At 35.9% G+C, this 17,861-nt stretch overlaps 1 protein-coding gene across 1 annotated transcript in view; it reads left to right on the forward strand.

Moving 5' to 3' along the window:
* LOC119782907 (adhesion G protein-coupled receptor A3) overlaps positions 1-17,861 on the forward strand; it is a 282,681-nt gene that overhangs the window by 32,773 nt on the left and 232,047 nt on the right. The window contains exons 3-6 of the mRNA XM_038284112.1: positions 10,907-10,978; positions 13,092-13,163; positions 13,306-13,377; positions 14,241-14,404. Of these exons, the coding sequence (XP_038140040.1) occupies positions 10,907-10,978; positions 13,092-13,163; positions 13,306-13,377; positions 14,241-14,404 (380 nt within the window). The remainder of the gene's footprint in view (positions 1-10,906; positions 10,979-13,091; positions 13,164-13,305; positions 13,378-14,240; positions 14,405-17,861) is intronic.

A 17,861-nucleotide genomic window follows, 5' to 3' on the forward strand; every position in this document is an offset into this window, starting at 1 on the left:
TGAATGATGTTTTGCAGCCATAAATCAAAGTGATCCAAAGAATCTTTCCAAGAGGGTGAGAGGTCAGAAAATAATGGTAGGTGGGGAAAAATGTCTGCTTTTAGTCAATCGCTGCTGTTTAAAAAAAAAAGAAAAAAACAAAAAAAAAAGACAAACGTTGTTATTATTTATGGGAAAGCTGGGAGATTCCCACAATAAATGTACCAATGTAGCAGGGTAATTAAGGAAATTTGTATAAATTGTATATTAACAGGTATAATATGACCAGTTTTGGTTTTAGGTACTGTAGTATTGTGAATGATCAGAAGAAAGGCCTCACATGAAAATATTTTCCTTTTGAACACTTTGTGACAGCTTTTGCATTCTTCTGATCTCTTTTTAAGTCACTAATACTGCAAGTAGCAAAAGTTGAGCCTTCTGCCCCAGGAAACAGCCTTTACCTAGAAGACTGTTTTGGTTAGTGTTAATGCATAGAAGGGGAAACTGAAATGCCTTTATTGTCCCACATTAGGGACATTCTGTAAGTTAAGTTAGGCCATTTGATGCATTAATTACAGAAAAACAAAATCCTAAAATATGGTCAGGATAAATGGAAAATTGAAAGAAGTCTTAATCTTATTCTTTATTTATAAACAAAAAAAAAATCAAAGCAAACCAAGTAAATGACTCCTCTGACATAAACTCTGACGTTTGCATTTCAGGAGACTGATGAATTTTAATTAATAATCTCATATAATGTATTTATGTTGTTACTATCTCGAAATACAGTTCTGCTATTTTTCTTGCTGTTCACATGAATGCTACTATCACAGTATAAGACAGTTTTCCCCCATTTGTTAAACAAAGTGCATGCAGTATGATGAAGCATTGTATGGAACTAAGTTGGAATTTTAAATATGAATCATTTTATTGTTGTTTGGGAGAGGATCACTGGTGGGTCACTGCTGCAGAATAGCATATGAGCTCAAAAGATGTGTCTAATTCTCTTACCAAGTATGGGGAAACAGGGAGGCTTGCTTTGCTTCGCTCCTTTGTCCTTTTGCTGGAGGTTGTTGATCACAGATTGTTGGCTGCTGCTATGTAAATACAGTAGCAGATGAATCCCGCAAACCTCAGTTGCAATATGATTCCCAACTTGTCCCTTGTTTCATACTTCTAGCCCTAACGGGATAGTCAAGCTAAGCTGCTGTTGCTCAGAAATCTTACTGGTGATTTTAGACATTAAGGGTTTTTTGTTGTTGTTTTTTTCCATCATCTCCTCGTAAATGCCCTGCAATGGTTTCATGTTTTGAAGGTGGTTTTAAATGAAAGTTATTGCTGATTTCTTTCCTCTATTTTTGTGTAATTGAAATGAAGAAAATCAGGAAAAGTATTTTAATATGCAACGCTCATTGGGACGACTAAGCTGCAATTCAGCAGTGTTTAAAAAACTGTTTACTCGCTGTTGAGAAATGGGTTCTGACTGCAGTGATCTTTAATGATGAAAATGCCTTTGAGATCATTTTCTTCATGAACAGCCTTGGTTAACACTAGACACACAGATAGACAGACATATTTTCATATTTCATATTTCCTGTCCTTTGCTGTACAGTTTGTTTTCCCATATTTTTTATGGTGTGTGCCTGTATGCTTCTATTGCCTACGTGCTTTGCCATTAAAGGAAAAGTCCGGTCATATTCAGAATTCAAACTTCTGACAGTACTTTAAGAATTAAATTATTACATATTGTTCATTAAATGACAAATGTTTTTAATTAAGAGTAATTTCATTTGAATGTGCTTTACTGGAGATATCCATGTATGTCAAAGAACACTACTGCCACCATTGTGACGTCACGGTGCGGTATCGGCTGTTGATCAAGTCCCAGTGCTGTATCTGGTGTTTGTCACAACCCACTATTATCCAAGTCATATCTAAAACATTCCTCTTCGATATTTGGGCTAAGTAGTGTTTTTTTTTCTCTGGCCAGAAGTTGGCAATCCAACGACGAACCAGTCTGTGGTGGATCATGAACGAAAAGGTGAAATAACTTATTCTTTTTTCACTTTTATCCAATGTATTACAACATCCTGGTCAGTTTAAATATAGCTCTTGTGAATTTCAATGGTGAAGTCCTCTTGAAATCTAAATATTTTTCTTGATTGCAGATATGTCTAGTAGTTCCCATTGAATTTGCTTGTAAAGCGGGGAGAATGACACTCAGCTTACTGCACCGTGACGTCACTGCCGAAAGATATCAGGAGTGATCAGATGTTACTATATTTGGTTTTATATTGTTTTCTTTTTTTACTGATTAACACTAAATTAATAAAATCAACACAAATGTATTAGTTTTAGGTATAGATAATGATCCATTGATTATTCCTTGCTGACCGGACTTCTCCTTTATCACCACAATTCCCACACAATGGGGAAAAAAGGGAAATTCTATTCTGTTCTTTTCTATTCTAAAGATTTCATTTGATACCTAAATGTGGTCTGACGTAGTAAATGATGTTTTATGCTTTTTATGCCATGTGGGTAAAAAAATTGCTCCGGAGTAAGGTCAGGCCTCATGTAGTCTTTTTTTTATTTAATGTTAATAATAAGCAAACAAATATAGAAGACTCCATTACCATTTGATGATCTGGCAGTGGTAGTTATAAAGCTGTCACAGTGCATACACATTCACTCATTTTAATTGGACTGACCTGTCTGACTGTTTATCTTCCTTTCCCTCTCAGTAAGCTTTCAGCACATATTTACCATTCATTAAACAGTTATCCATCTCTGCTACAGTTTGGCGGTTGGAAATAAGGTGAACAAGCCTTCATCTATAAACTGACCCATGAATGTTCAGCATTGTTGCATGGATTTCGATTAACTCATTTTATGCAAGTTCAGTTAATTTCATATATGATCATAATTGTTTAGGTACTGGTTATCTTTAATAATAATTTTCTATTAGGTCAAAAAAGAATATACAACATGAAATAAGGAGATGCTGAATAGATTTTTTTTTTCAGATTTGTTAAAGAAGGTTTGAGATGGCAATTCTGTACAAAAAATAAATATATGATATATATGTTATGGATTAATACTTTATATGTGGATTACTGCCTAGGCTGGATTTCCATTTAGAGGGCAGCCTATGAAAGGTTAAAGTACTTGTCTTTTTGTTTTTCTTTTATACATTGTAGCAATTTCCAAAAATCATGACTTTATGCCACTGCTGCGTTCATATGATACAGTTAATTTTAATAGGATAGATAGATAGATAGATATTTAAGGAGTGTGGACAGCATTGATCCTCTCTTTTTTCTTACAGCCATGAGATGCATGCTTTATGTATAAAGTATTGAACTTGGGTCGGCATCAACGCTTAACTGGTAAAACATGGTGTTTCAGACTGTAAACTGATATGTTTTTCAGGACTGTTGACAACTTAACCACTTGTCACATGATTTAGAACCTTTTCAGACCCCTCTTATTAAGTTTTAATTTTTAAATTTTTTTTTCAAAAAGACCAAAAGGCAACAATTTTAGCTCCTTTTGGCAACAACATGAGAGCACTGAATGCTCTGAATTAACTGTATGCAGTGAGCAACGAGGGCTGTATTGTTTTATTTGTTCCCTTTACACATGCAAGAACAGCGGTATCAGGTAAATATTTCTGAATTTCACAAGACAATGGACTGCACACAAAGGCAGCAGTGTACAATGGATAGAGAAACTGAGATAACTCTGTCCCCAATTTTAACTTTTAACCAGAGACATGCCCCTAAGTTAAAGAATTCTTCCTTTCGATCAAACATGTATCTTTTATTTGCATATTGATGCAACAGATTTTCTCCAGCAAAGTCGGACTTTGCTGGGGAAACAAACTTATGTGGTCAGAATAACCATATAAGTTAGAATAAAATGTGTTTTGTACTTTTGTGAAGCAGAAGGAAAGGTATACTGTAGACCCAAAGTGGTAGTATTAGGTATGATATTAAAGGGGGAACCTATTATAATATTTTGCATGACTCCTGCTGTAATTGTCAAACAACAAGGGAGAGAAACAGCCTCTGGTCTTCTAATAACCATTTTACTAACAAGGAAAAGGAGGTGGGCAGATATGAATGAAAGAGATCAATTTACCCCAGAGGAAGACAAAGGGAAAAGGGAAGGGATATATTCCCTTTACTTATACTTGGTCAAATTTTATTGTCATTTTGTATACAAAACAAAATTTCGTTCAGTACAGCTTTCAAGACATTTCCATTTCTTATAGTGCAGCAGTGATAAAATGTAAAAATGGTGATCAGATATACACATAAGACTGAGATATAGATTTCCAACACTCAGCGCTTTTTTTCTCTTTTTTCATTTTATTCAACATTCAGCAGTCTGATTGCAGTGGGGAAGAAGCTTTGGAATCTGCTGGACCCTAACCCTAACAGTGCATGGTTTGGGTGTGAGGGGTCATTTATGACGTTAACAGCAATAAAACATCAAAGACACAGATGCTGCATAAACACAATCTTTTTAGAAGAATTTATGTATATTTCCTCACCCTCTCTGACTAACCTCTAGATTAAGCTGGAAACCAACAATCTATATATTAAATGCAAGTGACAGATAAGCATCCTGCTGTTTTGGGTTCACTTTGCCCAGAAAAAGTTAAGACCTAAAGGCACTGGGAAGAATTTCAGTAGCTTTTCAACCATTAACTGCAAATTGTGGAGTTTATAGAATGTGCTGCTACTGCTCTTCAAACAGGCACCACAGTGGGAGTCGAAAATGGTCATTGTTTAAACATATCATATCAACAAATCATTTGAGTGACTCCAGCTGTTTCTACAGATACAAAGTCTGGCCTCCACGCTGTGGTTATATTTTGTTTATATCTGTGTATAAGTGTTAAATATATATACTCAAATCATTACCATTTTTTACTTACCTTAGCTTAAAAATAATTTACAATACATAAAGGTGTTATGTTTTCAGGTTTATCAAAAAAACTTGATTAATGTTTTAATTTTTGCTGGAAAACAAAGCATTCTTAAGTGTTTTTTTTAGTTCTAGCTTTTGCCTAATTGCTGAACCTTACAAATACTTTGTGCTTATGAGTACATCTGCTTAGCGTATCATCATTTGCTTTGAGCCACACTGCTAACAGCTGTTCTCCTTTTTGTGTGTTGACGTTAATTAGTTTTCTGCCTGCTGGGTCAGACCTTAGAGATGGATACTTTGCTCCACTGGGATTGAATCATGGATGTTTTTCTAGCAGATGGTTTCACTTACAGTAAAGAACACATTATTAGTATTTTAATACTATGCTCTCACCTCAAAATTTAGAATAATTAAATCTTTAATTGGACTTTACTTAAAGCAAAAAAACTCCCATGTTAAGACTACTCTGTTTTAACTAAATTATATATTGATTTTACTCCCTAAATAATTATCAATAAAGTTTCATATTCAAGTTCCAAGCAGAGCCTTATGGCAGCTAGCTCTGGGACATCTATTCCAAGACACAGGTTGGTAAAAGAGGAAACAAAAAAATGTATAAATAAACTATCTGTGAAACAATAACTTCTGCATTATAACCAGGACTTATGATCTCCAATCTATACATAAAAATAAACCTCATATTAAAACATATTGCAACAGCCCATTTGTTGCAGTATCATCTTTTGCCTCCTGGCATAAGCAAGAGCAATAGAGTCTTGCTGTGGTGAGGAGGAAGGATACAGGAGGCAGAAGAGAGAACAGTTCTAGGAAAAACAGTTTTTCTAAAGAGTTCATTCACCTTTTCTGGACCGACCAAAACTAGTTACCAGCCAACGAGCCAAGGCAAAAACTAGTAATCTCTTGCCTGAAGTAATAAGGAGACTCCTGAAATTTACTATGGATATTTTAGGACCTCTGATAAAACTTTTCCAGCGAACTCTTTTTTTGAGGCAGTTTACAAAAGAAATAGTGAGATCTCATCAGGCTGTGCCTGACCAGTTTACCTGTCACTAAACAAAGCTATGATGCTAACCTATGATGCTGAAACCAAGCAGCAATGCACAGTTTTACCATATTATTGCGCAACCTTCATATAAAGATGAATTCCTATTGTTGTGGAATTTGGGCCGTCAAATTTAAACAGAGAACTTTGCCCATTTTGTGTCACTGTTGTCTTTTAATACATCTTTAATCACAGGTATTGTAAAAACCTGACCTTACCCTGACCTCAATATTAATATGATGTTTTTCTCCACATTCTTTATCTGATAGAAAAGTTTCTCAAAGGCACTTAGAAAAAAAATTAAAAGACAACCTCTGAAATAAACCTAAGATGTCAATTGTACAAAACCACATAACATAAAATGCTGTGATGTATTGTATTTTAGGAAAGATTAAGCAAAGGTATAAAAGTTGCCGGTTATGACGTAAACCCCAGAAACCTCAGCTAGTGAACAAGGTTTGAATGTTTGAACCAAGAACATCAGATTGAAAAGAACTGCAGAATGAGGAGGAATGAGGATTACCAAGCCAAGGGTAGGTAAAGAAACAGGCTTTATTTTTTCTCAAGGATCAACTGAAAAAAACAGTAAAGGTAATTAGATCCAAGGTTCAGGAGGCTGATAGAAGTAAGGTAGTAATAAAAGGTAGTAATAGTAATAAAAAATATCTTGTGACATGCTTAGAGAGTAGCCTTGAGACATCAAAAGAGCTGGGGAGAAGGTTGTAGACCATGAAAGAGTTTGGGTGAAAAGTGCAGACGATGGAGATGAAGGATTTTGACCACAAAGGAACTTGGATAAAAACTGGGGTCCACAAAGATGCTCAGTAGTAAAAAAAACTTCTGCTGGAGACTGTAACATCCGAAGGAGCCCAGCAGTAGCAGGGAAGATCTCTTATTTAGCTTGAGAGCAGGATCATAGAAAAGCTCTGAAACTGGAGCACAGAGACAGGATATTGCAAAACATGACTTGAAAAATGCAAAAAACAATGGAAGTTATAGTATGCTTTTGCTTTTTGTGTTCCATTTGTTAAATTTTCTTAGAATGTGGAAAATACAAGTTATTAAAGGCACTAAGCATTTATCTGTATGTATATAACAGTAGTTACGTAGCTTCTGCTGGACAATGTTTCTGATATAGACTACAGATTGTCTCTACTAATCAACACTGGGATTTAACAAGCCTTAACAACTTGAGAGTTGAACCTACATGCCTAGCTCTAATTTAGGGCTATGTGAGATTGAGTTCATTAAAAAGTGAAAACATGCCAGAAAATGCTAAAAAGTTGAATAAACATTGACTGTCATCCTATCTGATACATTATAATATTTCTCAATTATGATATATAGCAATAGTAAATTTATTGGAGGAAAATACTTTTTTAGAACTAATTCAGTAATGAAAACTTATAGAATAGTGATAGATACCGCTAGATTACCAAATATATACTGTACTGGCAGATGGAAACAACGCACATTTTAATCTACTGGGTAAATTAATATCTGAGCTGTACAGGCTTGCTGGGGGTGAAGTGTTATGCTCAAGGACACAACAACACTAAAAGCCGGAGCTGGGTCTTGAACCAACATCCTTCCAGTTGCAGGGATACAGGCAAACTCCTTGATACAATGCCACTGTCACTCCTAAATCATTAAAACCAATGTCTCTATCCACATTGGCCCCAGTGGGGTCCGGTCACCAAGGCCATGTGAATCAAGAAAGTAATTCAGAAAAAAGGAAGTCTGATTGGATCTCCTGGTTTCTGTGTCAAGCTCCTTAATTTCACAAGTCAAAGAGGAAATCAACCCACCAACCTATGCTAACTTTACTAGCAAAACCAAAAAAGGAAAAACATAAAGAAAACAGAGGGGCTACTGGCAAGATTAAAAAGGATATTTATGCACAGAGATAATGAGTTTTGCTTGACAGATCCTGGGAATATCAAAATACCCATGAGAGCTTCTTTTTCCCTGTGAGCCATTTGTGGAGCCAGATCTGCAGCTGGGCCAGCCTTGTCACAGTATTCAATGTGAGTCACTATTTGCAGCACACATGCTCTGCACATGCACAGCAGCCACACCGGAATCAGTGTAAACCCGGCATTATTGGTACACATTACTGGACTTTTCCGGCTTACCCATGCACCTATGGGTATATGGTCTTCCAGCAGCAAGAAAGGCACTTCCAGATCCCCCATGACATCCATTTGAGAGAGCGCTGAAAAGAATAAAAGAAGAAAACTTTCTGCTTTCCAAACACTTCCCAGTTTGCTATTGAAGCTCTTTGTTGCACCTGATATAAGGACCATCTCTCCACAGACTTCTCTGTTCAGTATTTATCACTGTAACAGTTCAAGATAACTTCCACCACTCTAAATGCTTTCAAAAAACTAAAAAATGTTCCGTCTAGGTCCTCAGCCTGACATCTGATGCTGGAATGATCGCTATATCAAGTTTGATAAAACTATTTAAATGGCTTAGCCATATATCTATTAAATATATTTTTATTATTTCTGTATAATTTCTAGTATATGCATGCAGAGGATACCTTGCACTCTACAACACTGTTTTTTTTTTTCAACTTTGACTGTTGAGTATACTGAGAGAGGATGCAACAGATCATTTCTGATTATAAATCAGGGAGTAGAATTTACTTTCGAATGATTTCTTCTGATCGTGCAAGCCTTTGGCACCTGCATACTTGCATTATACTGTAAACTCTACACAATACTTACAGGATATCTTTGAGACCAAAATTGTAGTAGTTTCACTGAGTGCAGATGTTTCTTTTTCTAAAACTAAATAGGAAATGAGAATATACAGGATTCAAATCTAAACTTTTAGAACAGGAGTTTATTTTATTGATGTTAAGGATTTCACCATAAGAATACTCCAGTGATGCATTTGTTTTGGGCAGACTCATGCAGAAGTCTTTCCTGTCCAGTGTTAAGGCAATAAATCATTAAGTTGACAATATTTTAAGCATTCAGCTGCCAGACATGGCAGAGTGCTGAGCTCCAAGACAGTTTAGAGTACAAGGAGGTGCTTGAGGCCTAACCACTCTGTCCACTTGCTTTTTTGTAACATATTTTGCATGATCAAAGCGAACTCTGGGAGTGAATAAAGAGGGAGATAGCCTGACCTCACTAGATCTGGAGCTCAGTTTCTCTGGGAAGACAACTTTCCTCTACTTTCCAGGGTATGCAGTCAGAATAAGAACTTATGGAGAATGCCTTCTAATGTTCTTAAATGATTATGGTAAAAAAAATAAAAAAATAAACTTATTTGGGAAAAACAACCCATGTCAGATTAAAATTAGAATTATGTGCTCTAATATTTTATGGAAGTTCAAAAATGTCCCTGAAGACAACAGTTGATGTTAAATCACAAGATGGAACTGGGTATCCTAACCGTGCAAACACAATTTGTAGCATTTTTTATTGAAGTACACAAAGTATCCCACATTATTAATCATGCTACTGATTGTTTTGCCGCTAAAAAGGGGTTTCTTTAACATAAGTATGGATGTTAAAGAAACACAAGTTGGGTTCCAACACTGATTAAGATATTTCTCCAAATACTACATCCAGTTATCACTGAAAAAAATGCACAACCCTGCCCTAACCCATAAATCCCTCAATCACTATATAGAGTGGGGACTATATACAGTAGTGGACTTCATATTGAACTCAGTTAACTTACCGTTTGGACAGATGATCACTACTTTTCACTCCCTGTTGGTCTTGTAACTCATCGGTTTGATGTTAACCAGTCTCTTTTTGTGTGTATTTGGTTGTGTTTCTGTTTGAAATATTTTTCTGAAGTTGATTGATTTATTGTTGTTTTTCAAAGTTGTCTGAAATGAATTCCTTTTCATTCATTAATTCATTCAGTCATTCGTTTGTTTATTCATTCATTCATTCATTCATTCATTCATTCATTCATTCAGTCATTCATTCATTCATTCATTCATTCATTAATTCAAGCTTGTTTTAAATCTGGTTGTGAAAATGAATATCAGGCTATCACTAAGCATTTGACATTTTTTTTTGCTATGATGAAAATATTGATCTATGTCACAAACCATATTTATATAGATGAACTATATACATTCTGAAAAAAAACAAGCTATAGTGATGCAATAAGGAAATATACAATTGATTTAAATGGTAAGTCACAGCAAATATCCAAGTACATCAATAATTTCCATTTTCACTATAATAAAAAAGCTGTATCTTTGATATTCTGGCATAACAAGTATTGTTTCACAGCATCCTTTATTTTAACACTATTACTGTTTGTTTAGGAACAAATAACAACAAGAATCATACACTTGCTGAGGGTTTTAAAGAGACGCTACCATTCTGCTCTTCTTTGCACAGAACATACAGAGTAGAGTTAAAGGAAACCAGCGACACAATTTCAGGAAGTTTTCCTTGGCCTGCATAGAAAACCAGAGAGATTTTTCTGAGGTCCATTTTTAGTAGTGTGAGACCTTAAGGGTAGGCGGTGTGGGTGGACATGGAGTACTGGTCTTAAACTGCCACATGTGTCTTTTTGACTCTTTAGTGGATGTGGTTTGGGTCTATAGCTAGCAAAAAATGGTATGTGTGGTCTAGATAATAGGTGCACCTAAACTTACCGAAGCATGACACCAGCATTTCTAAATTACATATGTAAATATGAAAAAAACAAAACAAAAAACACTGATTTGATTAAACTTTCGAAAGGTTTGTAAAACGCCTGTATTACCAAGTTCAAACTCAATGTAAAATTGCACTTGGCCATCTTAATGGATTTTTCAAAGGAGTGACAGTTCATTGCTTGTCTGTTTATTCTTCCAACAGAAGTTTATAACATTTCATGCGACAGCATTTTTTTTCTCACCAGTGATCATGTGGACCATTTTTATTTTTCTGTTTTCTCTAGGTACCTGAAGAACAATCTGATAAGTACAGTGGAGCCTGGAGCTTTCCGTGGGCTTGTGGAATTGAAGAAACTGTAAGTGTGATTATGCCTTGGTGCAGCCTAAGAAGGGCTTCAGGACAAAAATTATTACATGTGAGGTTTAGTTTTTGACTTATATAGCATGAATGAGTTTTATCCATGGCTGAAACCCTTGATTTTCAGTTTCCACACAACGCTTCATAGTCATACTATAAGGGTCCAGTGGAAATAATTAGCTCTAGAAAACTATGTCAATTGCTTTATTTTCAACAGTTCTTTTAGGGAATGATAACTTAATAAATAAATAAAAAGACTTTCATTTTGTTACCAAAGATATTAAAAGAAAATTATCTCTTGATTAAGACACAACAATAATTTATGTTGTAGCTAAAATATTGAAATATTAGTTTGTCACAAGGCGCCGGTATAAAATATAGAAAAAAATCTAAGCAAAATTTAGTACATTTATTTAAATGCTGATTTTGCTTAATACTGCGCCGTTCTCATTAGGAACTATTAACACTAATGTTACAAAACAGTGAGCAAAAGGTAATACTCCAGTGGTTTCAAAACAATACCTGTCCCAGTTTTTTGACCATACATTTGTGCAAACCGCCTTACCTGACTTTCATCCAAGATGCAACCAATTATGGCTCAAAACAGCTACTGTATCAAGCTAGCGTCATTGAGCTATTCACATCAAATGTGTTGAGGTTTGTAGTTGCAATTTAATAAAAATGAGATGTTCTTTGTTATTGAACATTTTTGCAATTCATGTTTTCATCGTCCTCTGATTAGTTTTTGATTCTTTTAGTTTTTTCTTTTGTTTTTTTTTTTTAAGAAATTGGTGTATCTATCAGTAGATACATATTGGGGAGACAAAATGCCCAACAAAATAATTTTATAGAGTACTTAACAAGATTGATTTATTTGATAACATAATGAACTACTTAACTAGGCTAAAATGTTCCATATAAATAGGCAGAGAATAGAGATGAACTTTAGTTTATACCTAAACATCTACTTAATTTATTATATTTGATTAAGAATGTTTTAAAAAAAGCAAAGATTTTCTTTTTTTTCATTAAGGTGACTCTTACTTTACTATTTTACTTCCGTTTATGTGACCCTTGTTTTGGAAATTAGTTAGGAGAAATAGAAGTATTTTTTGTATTACATGAATTTTTCGAACTTTACAATATATATATAAGAAATAGCCAATAATGGGTGACCAATAATGTGTGAAATGCAAATGTTAAAAAAGAAAATGTGCAGGAGATGAATCTTTCCCTTGTAAAGAGATTGGCTGTTTATTGTTTTGGACGAATTGCAGTCAGGAATCCTACCATTTATCCAGCCAGATTCTGCAGCACAAAAATAGAACATAAAGACAGAAATATCTGACTGTAACACCCAGCAATAAGCCACAACAATGGGCTTTACAGCTTTTTTTTAATCATTATTTACAGCTGTAAAAAGATTCAGGTTCTAAAAATGGAATTAAAGTTTCTTCTCAGCTGGCACTGCTTCTACCTCTCTTCTTTCCTTAATGATTACTTCAGTATAAAAGGTTAAGGATTGAGGGACATGATTACAGTGTGATAGTTAGCAGGATCTGAACTGGCAGGGATGCAAACAGTGAGTTAACAATATTGATTCTGGGCGCGTGTGCACGCAGCCTTGGGGAGAAGCAGAGGGCTAATTTAAGTGCTCCCCAACTGGTGATTATTCGAGTGCTCTGCTTATTTTCCCACAGCTGCTCCAGCCCAGCAGCCCTTTAATTACAGTGTGTGTGTGGGCGTGGAGATTTGGACACAACAGTGCTCCGCCACTCGCATATGGTCGCTTGCTCCAAGCGTTCAAATGTGTTTGTTTAAAATGATGTGTGTGTGTGTTGGGGTGTGTGTATCTGTGCCAGCAGTTGTTATGTAAAATGTGAAATTTTGCAAAAGGTCAGGACAAATTTCTCAGGAAATGGCAAGGATGACAGAGAAAAACAGTGTTTTCTTTTTAGCTTTTCAAGTTCTTTATGCAGGCATGTAGCATTAAAGCACATATGACAACAGACGCACCTCTGATTTCTGTTCCTATATATTCCACCAACAATATCAGAAAAACTCTCAGGCAAATGAGGCATATTTATAATTTTCTTTTTTCTTTATTGTAGGGATCTGTCTGACAACAGAATTGGCTGCCTCTCACCTGAGATGTTTCTTGATCTTAGCAGACTCTCAAAATTGTGAGTAGCAAACTTTACTTAAAGGCTATCTGCAATGGCTAAAGCCTTTCTGGTGCTTTTAGTATAATTTATGTTGGAGTGGGAGATAATGGTGTTATTGGTGTATGGATATGATAGTGTTTTTTTTTTTTTCCTCAAACAGGGATTTATCAGGAAACATCTTCTCAACTCTGTCAGATGGACTCTTCACATACCTCCCGGATCTTAGAGTACTGTAAGATGACCAGATCATAAATATATAAACAACTGGGTAAACATATTAGGTACTATATTAAGTACTTTTTTACAGTTGGTTGCTGAATAGCCAATCATACTGTGGTAACTCAATGTGTTTAGGAATAAAGTGAATATAACCTGCTGAGTAGCATCAAATGATGAGGATTTAAATAACTTTGAAACTGGATTAAATACTAGTGTCATTTGAAATGGTGTAGGTATTTTTGATTAGCCTTGATTTTCAATTCAGTTTATTTATATAGCGCCAATTTCAAACCACATTATTTCAAGGCACTTTACAGAGAAAATTCACCCACATTATACTGTCAGATTGGTTCAAAGATTTCTATCTAAGGAAAACCAGCTGATTGCATCAACTCTATCTCTGCTTCTGTCTCATTGGGACAAAAAAAAAAAAAAGAAGCAGAAATACAAAAGGCAACCATAAACCATTTTCTCCTGCAAATGTTTTTTTTTTTCCAGATTTATTAATAATAGTCTGAAGAAAGAACAATCAACAAAGATTAGCAGTTTTAGTGGATAAAAATAAAAAACATGCATTCAATAACCACTCAATGCAGCAAAGGGTCCACTATTCTTAAGTTAATGCTTTTTGAAATAATACAAAAAAAACCCTACCATTGATAACAGTGACATCTTATTTCTTTGTAACCAGTTTAGGGTATATGCAGGAGACGACATAATTTCTTCCCTGACTCTTATTTTCACTTTTGCTCATTGTACAAAATTTGTTTTTCCCTTTTCAAGCATTTTATTTGGTAAACTATCTGTTGCATCTGTGTCCTTGAAGTCCAAGAGCTACTAAATAATGTTTAAACAGCATGCTTATACTTCCACCAGGCACTTTGGCACAGAGACGTTGTTCTGTGACTGTCAACTGAAGCCGTTGCTCCGTTGGGCTCACCAGAACTCAGTGAAGGTTGTTAATGACACAGTCTGTGTTTTTCCAACCCACCTTCATGGCCTGGAGTTCCGCAACCTACAAGAACATCAGCTCACATGTGGTAAGGAACTTGTTTCATAACAGTTTAATGCTAAAAGAGTTTGTTACATAACATATCAAACCAACTATACTTTGGTCTGTTCTGCACCAATAGGATGGTTTGTTCAAATTACTACAAGTATTACAATTTCCACAAGTTATAAGATTTAAGGATAGAAAATCCCATCAAACTTTTCATACTTAGGTATTAATATTTCATATAGGGCTGGATGATATTTGAAAAAAAATGTATATCACAACATTTCGGAATTCTGATTGATATGGTTTAATTCTGATATAGATACAAACAATATAAAAAGCTTCACAAACACTACCAGGAATGCCCCCAACAGATGCCTGTGCAAACTTATGAAAATTATTTTAAGTCTATAACACTCTTCATATATAACACTGTTGAGATATAAAAAAAAAACAAAAAACAAATCATGCATCTAACTATGTTTATTTGGAGCTTAAAGCTCAACATGTTTTTGCCTCTTCCAAAGTTTCTCTGTGAGATTCTCTTTCATATGTTCTATTAGACAAACACAGCTTAGTCTGAAAGACTCTGTTCACAAATTATTAAAATAAAGTAGCAAAAACAACTCCTAACTAGCTTGAAAAATACAAACTAAAGGTCACCAGTGCTCTAACTTTCGACAAACCCGTATTAGCACTTTTATAAAGTGCTTTAAAAGTTTTTCTTTTCAAATCTTCCTGTTAAGATTTCTTCCCCTCTGTGTCATTCCTGCCACAGTCTAGGGAAAGCAATTTTGTAAATGTTGAAAATATTATACCTGCCAATTTGCTAAATTATCAGTGTTATTAACTTGCTTATCTGTGTGGGTGGACATTGGACCGGCTGTTCAAGTGTCTATGACTTGTCTTATAATTCATGCAGGGTTATTAGTCATTAACTACATGGAAAATATTGTCTTTGTCTATTGAAGTTGTTCACTGAAAAGAAGTTAATTTAGCTCTTAGAGAATATCAGTCACTGTTATAAAATAACCACAGACAACCACAATTAAAATAGGGTACACTTTATTAAACCTATCACAGCATTATTATGTTTAGTGTGGCCTGTACTTTTTCCAAGACAAGAGACTTGACCAAAGTGTCAAGTCTCTTGACACTGATGTGGCAAAAAACATTGTAGCCACAACTGCCCTGGGGCTCACTGACAGAAGCGAGACTGCAGTACACTGGCGCCATCAGTCCCTCTGACCACCATCTGTAGGCAATGCAGGTGAAGTGTCTTGCCCAAGGACACAACAACACTGAAAGCCAACACCCTCCGGTTGCAGGGCAAACTCCTTCATGTGGCACCACTGTCGTCCCCAACCATGCAACCACTAAAAGTTATTGAAATAAAAACAGGATACATCAAAGAATCCCTAAACATAAAAGGAAATCAATGCGTCGTTGAGGTAGAGTCTTTGATAATGTCAATTGGCTTAGTTCCTTTAGATTAGCTGCATTAATTATACTGTGAATCAGTAGTATAAAGCAGGGTGTAGCAGTAGTCTTTGGTATTGGTCAACTCTATTAGGTTTCAGTTATTCTAATAAGTTAATAATTACCTGCACCACAATAAATCCAATGTAACAGCATTGAAATGTGTATGTAATGTGGCGATGTGAGGATGAGAGGCTTCTGCTGTCAAGGTAACCAATAGCTTAGGGGCTAACGACAACTAACCAACAGCTAAGCACAGGTCACAAACATAGATTGCAAGTCATGCGTACTCTTGTAAGCTAGCAACTTGGATGATGATCAACAAGCCAAAAATCACAATATGTCAGACTGCGCTAAAACTTTGGTCAATAAAATTCCTTTTTGTCACAAACTAAGCTACTCTCCACAAGATGGCAGAGTAGACATTGGCTTACAATGTTACTGATAGCGTTAAACCATACCAAACCACTAACACTGAACTTGTAGAAATCACAGGGAGTAGTCGGGGTAGAAGAAAAGGAATACACACACGGCACGACGCGATATATAACACACGACTTGAATATTTGTCACAAAAGCATCATCAAAATAGTTTGTAGGGGCTCATTTGCAATATTCCCAACATACCAATTCAAGGACCTAATTTTCAATATACCAAGCACCATTAACTTCTAAAGGCTGATTTATACTTCGAAATTATGTCCTCTGCGTCGGTGTCACGGTGAAAGCAGAGACGTCCCCTCCGCAGACACTCTGCTGCACCTCTCCTAATTTGTAGGTGACCATACACAGTAGACAGGAGGCCTCTGATTGTTTAAATCTATATTCAAACTAGACTATGCGTATCCTGTTTGGTACCTTACCGGCTTGTTTTGTTTATATGACCACGATTGCAGAAAATGGCTAGAAGAGCACGGTGCCCAAAAATGCTGGGACCCTTTTTCCACCTGGTTCCCCGCTCTTTTTCGCCCTCATTTCCATCCATTGTCAAACAAACTTGCCCCCACTTCCTCCCGCCTTGGCCGTATCTAGACCAACAGCTATTTTGTGATTTTCCCCTTTTTGCGTTGTGGTGTGGAATAAACATAGCACAGACCACACTTCAAAAATGTCTGCATCATACCTGCAACAACCTCACTGCGACACATTACTGCGGGAGTATAACTAGCCCTTGACTCTCCTCACCCAGGCATTTGGTGCTTCCATCTGTGTGGGGAGAATAATCCATCCATCCATCAATTTTCTGTAACGCTTATCCCAAGCGTGGTCGCGAGGGGTGCTGGTGCCTATCTCCAGCTGTCTACGGGCGAGTGGCGGGGTACACTCTCGACAGGTCGCCAGTCCATCGCAGGGCAACACAGACACAAACAGGACAAACCACCCTTCACAAACACACTCACACCTAAGGAGAGTTTAGAGAAACCAATTAACCTAACAGTCATGTTTTTGGACTGTGGGAGGAAGCCGGAGTACCTGCGTATGCTCAGGGAGAACATGCAAACTGCGTGCAGAAAGAACCTGGGCCGAGAATCAAAACCTTAACTTTCTTGCTGCAAGGCGGCAGTGCTGCTGCGCCAATGAGAAGCCCTGGGAGAGTAATCTGTTGATTATTTTTTTTGATTATTCGAATAGCATTTGGATAGCCAAAGGTTCTTTAAGGAAGATTTTTTGCAAAAGTAAACCAAAAGAAGCTAAAACTTTTTCACATGATAACAAACAAACAAAACCTTTTTTTTTTTATCTTAAATGCAAAATGTTTATATATTAGTACCATTTTGATATAATTTTTGCTCTAAGTGGGTTGTTTTGTCGCTAAAGGCATGTTTTAGAGTCTCCATACGCCAGTTAACGATTAATCGATTACTAAATTAGTTGACAATTATTTCAGTAATCGATTATGTTTAAATTGTTTCAGCGCTAATAAAAAGTCCTCTGAACATTATTTTGAAAAACAATGATGGCAGAGTTTGTGTCAGTGTTGGTCTATCATAAAGTAAAACACATTGAAGATGAGTGTTTTA

The sequence above is a fragment of the Cyprinodon tularosa genome, unplaced genomic scaffold, assembly GCF_016077235.1.
Source record: "Cyprinodon tularosa strain WSP-4 unplaced genomic scaffold, ASM1607723v1 ctg199, whole genome shotgun sequence".
Taxonomy (NCBI): domain Eukaryota; kingdom Metazoa; phylum Chordata; class Actinopteri; order Cyprinodontiformes; family Cyprinodontidae; genus Cyprinodon; species Cyprinodon tularosa.